We start from the raw sequence: 7,317 nt of genomic DNA on the forward strand, positions 1-7,317 counted from the left end.
ATGTCCGGACTCTGCCCTCACAGGGCTCGCAGTTCAGTGAGAGGTAGGGAAAGAAATGCAAATTATAAATATGCGTAATGCTGATAGGGAAGAAGACATAGTACTGAGACTGAACGACAGGAAGACCAGACATGGCCCAGGCATCTGGGAAGGCTTCCTGGAGGAGGTGGTATTTGAGCTGCGATCTGAGGAAGGCCAAGGAGATTCTTAGGAGCCTGGGAATTGGGGTTAGGGTCAAAAATCTGATCCTGCCCTGGGTGAATGATTCAAGGTAGATGTGAGTTCTATTCCATTATTGACTCACTGGTTGATTTTGGCCAGGTGACTTCACTACCCTGTTTCCTCAACCCCGAAAATGAGCTGATATTAAGATGAAATGGGATCCCAAGTACCTAAGAGCTACATCACAAAGAGTTAGCATTTACTGAGGATTTTCTGAGTTCCAGACCTGGAGCTAATATTTTGCATAATGCTTATAAAAGCCATCATACTTAACAAGGATTGATCACCTATTATGTTAAGTCCCCTTCTAAGCCCTTTTATTGGAATGACTAATTTAATCCTCCTAACAAGTCCTACAAGGTGAGTGCTAGACTTTCCCTCTTTAGGGTAATGACACTGGGCCCAGAAATAGCAGTAACTTCCCCAAGTCCTAGGAGCTAGTGCTGAAGAGCTCCCATCTTGGATTTCCATCTTGGCTGCACCACTTCTTGACCATGTGACCTTGGACAAGTGACTTAATCTCCTGGTGCCTTTGCTTTTTCCTCAATATCATGGGCTTCCTAGAATTGTTGATGTCTTAGAGGTAATCTGTGTGTGTCCAACACATATAAAGCCTCAATATATATACATATATATGGGCTTCCCAGGTAGCGCTAGTGGTAAAGAACCTGTCTGCCAATACAGGAGACGTGGGTTCGATCTCTGGATCGTAAAGATCTCCTGGAGGAGGAAATGGCAACCCACTCCAGTATTCTTGCCTGGAGAATCCCATGGACAGAGAAGCCTGGTGTGCTACTATTCATAGGAGTCAGACATGACTGAAGTGACTTAGCATGCATGCACACATAATTAGTTTTATTCTTAGAAATACTGGTGTTGATTTTGGGGGAGGCTGAGTGAGTTGGGTCTCTGGTGGACCAAGTGTCTTGGCTCAGCTGATGCCCCCACTTTCCTGCCAGAGGATATATCGGTGGTGTTCAGCAGAGCCTCCTGGGAAGGCCGGGCTGACTTCTCCCAGGCCGATGTGCACCGCCAGATTGCCATTGTGTTCAAGACACCACCCTACGAGGACCTGGAGATCGTTGAACCTGTGACAGTGAACGTCTTTCTGCAGCGGCTTACCGATGGGGTCTGCAGTGAGCCTCTGCCCTTCACCTACCTGCCTCGGGACCATGGTAACCACGGCAACCCAGGGTGACCCACTGCCCCAGAGACCAGGTCTTTGGCCTTGCTTGGGGTGACCCAGAGGGGAAAGGGGAAGAGGCAGAAGTAGAATGTGGGCTCCGAGTTGCACCGACTGGGGTTCAAATCCTGATCTGCTTACTGGCTTATGTGACCTGGGCTTTTCCTAGTCTCAGACTCCTCCTGTGCAAAATGGGAATAATAAGAGTACCCATCTCTTGATATTTGGGGATTATTTAATGATTTCTCCTCTCAGCACAGCTGCTCATGCCTGGGCCTCTGCTGGGAACATAGTGGTACCAGAGACAGCCCCAGCCCTGTGCTATGAGGCTCATCATCCTATGGAGGTGGGGGGATGAGGGGGAACAGATCCATTCCCATACAGGGACAGCCAGAGTGGGCGGGGCTGGGATGGAATTGCTTACAGAATTCGGCTTGCAGAGTAGGGCAACTGACCCAACCTTAGAGTTCAGGGTGGGTTTCCTGGAAGAGGGGGCAGTTGACCTGAGGACAGGAGGGTGACTAAGCAGTTTTCCAGGGAAGTGACAAGAGTTGAGGAAGAGTGTTTTAAGCAGCTGGAACAGCAAGTGCAAAGGCCTTGAGGCAGAATTATGCCTGGGATGTTCCAGTGTGGTTAGAAGTGGATTTGGGTTTTATTCTAAGATATGGACATCTATATACATTGGTTGGGAAAAAGCCAGAACAGCTCAACAACTTCCCAAACGGTTTCTATAATTCTTATTTTTCATGGGTTATTTTTTATGCCTCTGGTATCTCCTGATATCTCCTGATACAGACAGCTACGGCGTGGACAAGAAGCGAAAACGGGGGCTGCCTGACGTCCTTGGGGAGCTGAATAGTTCTGGTGTGTCCCCTCTGCCCCTTTTGATGTCCCTCTCCAGGTCCCTGGGAGGGGTTGACTGACCCTACCGCCCTGCCCACTCCCCCAGGTTGGGGAGGAGGGGCTGGTGGGATCCAGCGGTCCTCATCTTTGCCTTCCTTCAGATCCGCATGGCATTGAGAGCAAACGACGGAGGAAAAAACCAGTCTTCCTGGATCAATTCCTGCCCAGCCATGGCTCAGGTGGGTATTGGTTCAGTGCAAGCCCCTGCCCTCAAGGTGGGCTGAGGTGGGGGCTGCAGCCCCGCTTTTCTAGCCTCTTCAGGCCCCCCCAAGAGCTCCTACATGGCCAGTGCCTCACCACTTAACCAGCAACATAAAGTGGAAATAGTGGCTCTGGACACAGTCCAGAGGCTCTGATCTCCACTTGACCATGTACATGCTGTGTGACCTTCATCAAGTTGCTCTACCTCTCAGAGCTTCAGGGCTCCTCTGAGAAGTATCACCACATACCTACCTCATTGGCCTTTTAAATATTACTGTATTTGTTTTTACAGACACTCTGAGCATAACTGCTTTGTGTGTGTTCACTTAATCTGTGCAGTCCCTCTGGGGGGGTGGGGGGTGGGTGCTGTCATCTCCTCCCATGCCCCGGTCCCATTTTACTGGTGAAAAACTTGAGGCCCAGAGAGGTGACATCTCTTGCCCAAGGTCACACAGCCAGTCTGTGGTGGAGCTAGGAGTTACACCTGGGCAAAAGTTTATTTACTTGTTAATTTATTTAAATTTTTAATTATTTAATTAGGCTGCAATAGGTCTTAGTTGCATGTGGAATCTTCAATCTTCTCTGTGGCATGTGGGATCTTTAGTTGTGGCAATGTGAACTCTCAGTTGCGGCATGTGGGATCTATTTCCCTGACCAGGGATCAAACCCAGGGCCTCTGCATTGGGAGCATGGAGTCTTAGCCACTGGACCCACCACCCATGGGCATAGGTTTAGAATAGTGATGATACATATGAAACCAGTAGTAGGGAGTAGATGGGATAAATAGAAGTGGTGTCAGAGCTAGCCAGCCTTGAATTCAGTCACCCTCTGACCTTTTCTACCACGGCCTTCATCTCAACTCACATGCCAGCCTCCAGATCCCATGAACTGTAACCCTGTCTGGCTGCTATCCAAAGCCTCCCCACTTGCTGACTGCTAGCTCTAAGAACGCTGTCCCCAGGACCCCAGCTACCCCAGGAGCCCAGCTTCCAGTCAGCTCCCAACCAGAATCTACTGGAGTTGTCAATCTCAGCCAATCTCACCCAAAGGTTTCAAGTGTCATCTGTTGTCCCCCCCAACCCCTCTAACCAATGCCCAAGACCTCTGGCCCTAGAAACCCCCAGTCCTAGTCCATTTCATCAACCTTCAACCCTGAATCCCTGAAATCCCTCATCATTAGCCACTTAGTAATTCTTTCACCTGATCCATCACCCCAATTTCCCAGTATCTAAAGTTCCCCTTTCTCATTCCTGTGGCAAAGCTGCCCTGGCATTAGAGTGGAATGGTTAGGAGCCTGGCCTCTGCAATCAGACTGGGTTTGAATTCAAGGCCACAATTTAGCCACTGTGATCTTTTTTTAAGAAAATATTTATGGCTGCATCAGGTCTTAGTTGCAGCATGTGGGCTGTTCGTTGAAGTACAAGGTCTTCTCTCTAGCTGTGGTGTGTGTGTGGGGGGGTCTAGAAACGTATTTGTGGTGCATGGGCTTAGTTGCCCTGAGGCATGTGAGATCTTAGTTCCTGAACCAGGAATCAAACCTGTGTCCCCTGAATTGGAAGGTAGATTCTTAATCGCTGCGCTGGGGAGTCCCAGTGCAACCTCTTTGGGCCTCAGTTTACTTAACTTGCAGATGGAGATCTTCCTTCTTGGGGTTCCTTCCAGAATTTAGTGAGGCCACAAGGCACAGTTATTTAGTATAGGACTTGGGGCCCAGGACATGTTAGGAACTTGCTGGAAACCAGGAATGCCACCTGTATTTGTTATGATCATGTTTAACTGCATTCACAGCAAAACCTCAAATAACAGGAGCTTCAGTAGGATAGGACATTATTTCTCCTCTCACATTAACACAGTCCAGGGGTGGGTGGTCCACAGATGGTTTGGTGGCTGCATGATCATCGGCAACCCAAGATCCTGCCATTTTCAGCTCATAATTTCCACCTTGTGATGCAGAATGGCTGTTGCAGCTCCAGCCATCATGCCCACATTTCAGCCAGCAGCACTTGGTTACATGTCCACATGAAGCTACAAGGGAAGCTGGGAAACAGAGTTGCAGCAGCACTGTGACTCCTTCTAAAATAAGTGTAGTCAGTCTTTGCTGGTAAGGTTTGTCTTGTCTCAAAAAGACTTCCACAATAACACTTACCATTTTACCTTACAATTTTGGGACTTGATGTTTCTCCTTGGGTCTCCCATGCTGTGGAGATTTCACCTTTTGGGTTGTCTTTAAATGCTGGGGGGCTTTGGAGCATCTTTTTCTTCCTCATTCTTAAGGAAAACCCACTAGCATTATAGGAGCACAGTTTCAACCCTGGTTCCACAACTCACCTGTGGACTCCAAGTTATTTTGCCTGTTTGCTTATTAAATAAGAATGATTCTTAGTTTCTTGAGGAACTTCCAAACTGTTTTCCACATACCAATTTACCCTCCCACCAACAATGTATGAGGGTTCTCTTTTCTCTACATCCTCAACAGCATTTGTAATTTATGTCTTTCTGATGACAGCCATTCTGACAGGTGTGAGGTAATACTTCGTTGTGGTTTTTATTTGCATTCCTCTGATGATTAACCATGTTGAGCATCTTTTCATGTGACTGTTGGCCAACTGCATGTCTTCCTTAGAAAAATGTTTATTCAGTTGCTCTGCTCATTTTTTTAGTTGGGGTATTTGTTTATTTAATATCGTATGAGCTGTTTTTATTTTGGACATTAACCCTGTATTGGTCATATCATTTGCAAATACCATATGACGCAGCAATTCCACTCCTGAGTGTATATCCAAAACAAAGTGAAAACACTAATTTGAAAAGAGACATGTACCCCAGTTCATAGCACCATTGTTTACAATAGCCAAGAAATGGAAGTAACCTAAGTGTCCTTCAATAAATGAATGGATAAAGAAGATGTGGTATATATATATATATACAATGGATTACTGCTGCTGCTTAGTCGCTTTAGTCGTGTCCGTCTGTATACGACCCTATGGACTGCAGCCTGCCAGGCTCCTCTGTCCATGGGATTCTCTAGGCAAGATTCCTGGAGTGGGCTGCCATGCCCTCCTCACAATGTATTACTACTCAGTCATAAAACTGTAATTTGCAACAACATGGATGGACTTAGAGAGTATTATGCTTAGTGGCAGAGAAAGACAAATACTGTACAACTTATATGTGGAGTCATAAAAAAAAGTGAATATAACAAAAAAGAAATACTGACAGATATAGACAACAAACTAGTGGTTATCAGTGGGAAAAGGGGAGGGGGAGAGGAAATATAGGGATGGGGATTAAAAGGTACAAATTACAATGTATAAAATAAATCAGCAACAGGGACAGGGAATACAGCACAGGGAATATAACCAATATTTTATAACAACTATAAGCAGAGTATGGGCTTCCCTGGTGGCCTGCATGGTAAAGAATCCGCCTGCAATGCAAGAGACCTGGGTTCAGTCCCTAGGTTGGAAAGATCCCCTGGAGAAGGGAATGGCAACTCACTCTAGTATTCTAGAAGGGCAACGCCCTTCCAGTATTCTTGCCTGGAGAATCCCATGGACAGAGGAACCTGGTGGGCTACAGTCCATGGGGTGGCCAAGAGTCAGACACAACTGAACGATTAAGCACACACACACAAGTGGAGGATAACCTTAAATAACTGTGAATCCCTATGTTGTACACCTGAAATGTATAATACTGTCCATCAACTATACCTCAAAAAAAATTATTGTAAATAAAAAAAAGAGAGAAAGAACGGTGATAGTCCCTACTCAGAGTTCTCCCTGGCGTTATAGGAGGCCACATGATAAAGTATTTAGCCACAGACCCGGCATTTGACCTGGCGGGGGTCGACCCTAAAAGCCCACCATGCTTCCTTCTTTCTCATCCCTGCAGGACCGTACCTCCCGCCGTCAGTGCTGCTCCCGGACACAGACTTCTTCCCGGGCACCGTATCCCTCCCTAGCCTGGAACCCCCCGGCGGGCCGGACCTCCTGGACGACGGCTTTCCCTACGACCCCGCTGCCCCCACGCTCTTGACCATGCTGGACATGTTGCCCCCAGCGCCACCACTCACCAGCGCTGTCGCGGGTAACGGCGGTGCAGGGGCTGCGGTCGGGGAGCCCCCCGGCCCAGAGCCGCTGACGCTGGACTCGTACCAGGCCCCGGGCCCGGGGGACGGAGGCACTGCCAGCCTCGTGGGCAGCAACATGTTCCCCAACCAGTACCGTGAGGCCGGCTTTGGGGGTGGCCTCCTGTCCCCAGGCCCTGAGGCCACGTAGCCCCGCGGCGCGGGAGGAGAGGCGCTGGGTGGGGAGGGAGGTGGCCTTCCAATCAGGATACCCAGCACCCCCATCCCCTGGGGCGGCCCTTGGTCAGTCTTCCAACGTCCTCGTCCTTCTGAATCGGACATCTTCAGCGCTGGGGAGAAACTCCGTAGCACCGGTTTCTCCTGAGCTCATTTTACAAATGAGAAAACTGAGTCTGGAGAGGAAAGGGGGCTTGGCTCTCAAGCACTCGCTTGTTAAAGCTGCTGTCTCAGCCCCCACAAGCAGGGGCACCTTCTCCAGGGGGATTCTGTTGTGTATATATGGGAGGAGGGTGCAGATCCCCCATCCTCCTTCCGCAAGCTTGAAGGTGGGGGGGTTGGTTGTTTGTTCAGAATCTTCCTAATAAAGATGAGCTTTTGATCCCTGGGGGTCTCGTCTCTTCGCTAAAGAAACAACCCCCGGCCTTATGTACGAAGTCTCCAGGCTCCGCCTACGTCCCCCGGATTTCCTCAAGCCCCGCCCTTCCGCTCACTCTCTAGTCCA

General features: G+C 48.7%; 1 protein-coding gene across 1 annotated transcript in view; it reads left to right on the forward strand.

The window, feature by feature from the left end:
• RELB (RELB proto-oncogene, NF-kB subunit) overlaps positions 1 to 7,196 on the forward strand; it is a 28,181-nt gene extending 20,985 nt beyond the window's left edge. Inside the window, exons 8-11 of the mRNA XM_065919376.1 lie at positions 1,182 to 1,397; positions 2,201 to 2,269; positions 2,410 to 2,487; positions 6,401 to 7,196. Of these exons, the coding sequence (XP_065775448.1) occupies positions 1,182 to 1,397; positions 2,201 to 2,269; positions 2,410 to 2,487; positions 6,401 to 6,786 (749 nt within the window). The 3' untranslated portion in view covers positions 6,787 to 7,196. The remainder of the gene's footprint in view (positions 1 to 1,181; positions 1,398 to 2,200; positions 2,270 to 2,409; positions 2,488 to 6,400) is intronic.
• The last annotated feature ends 121 nt before the right edge of the window (positions 7,197 to 7,317 follow it).

This window comes from Muntiacus reevesi, chromosome 2 (genome assembly GCF_963930625.1).
Source record: "Muntiacus reevesi chromosome 2, mMunRee1.1, whole genome shotgun sequence".
Lineage (NCBI taxonomy): Eukaryota > Metazoa > Chordata > Mammalia > Artiodactyla > Cervidae > Muntiacus > Muntiacus reevesi.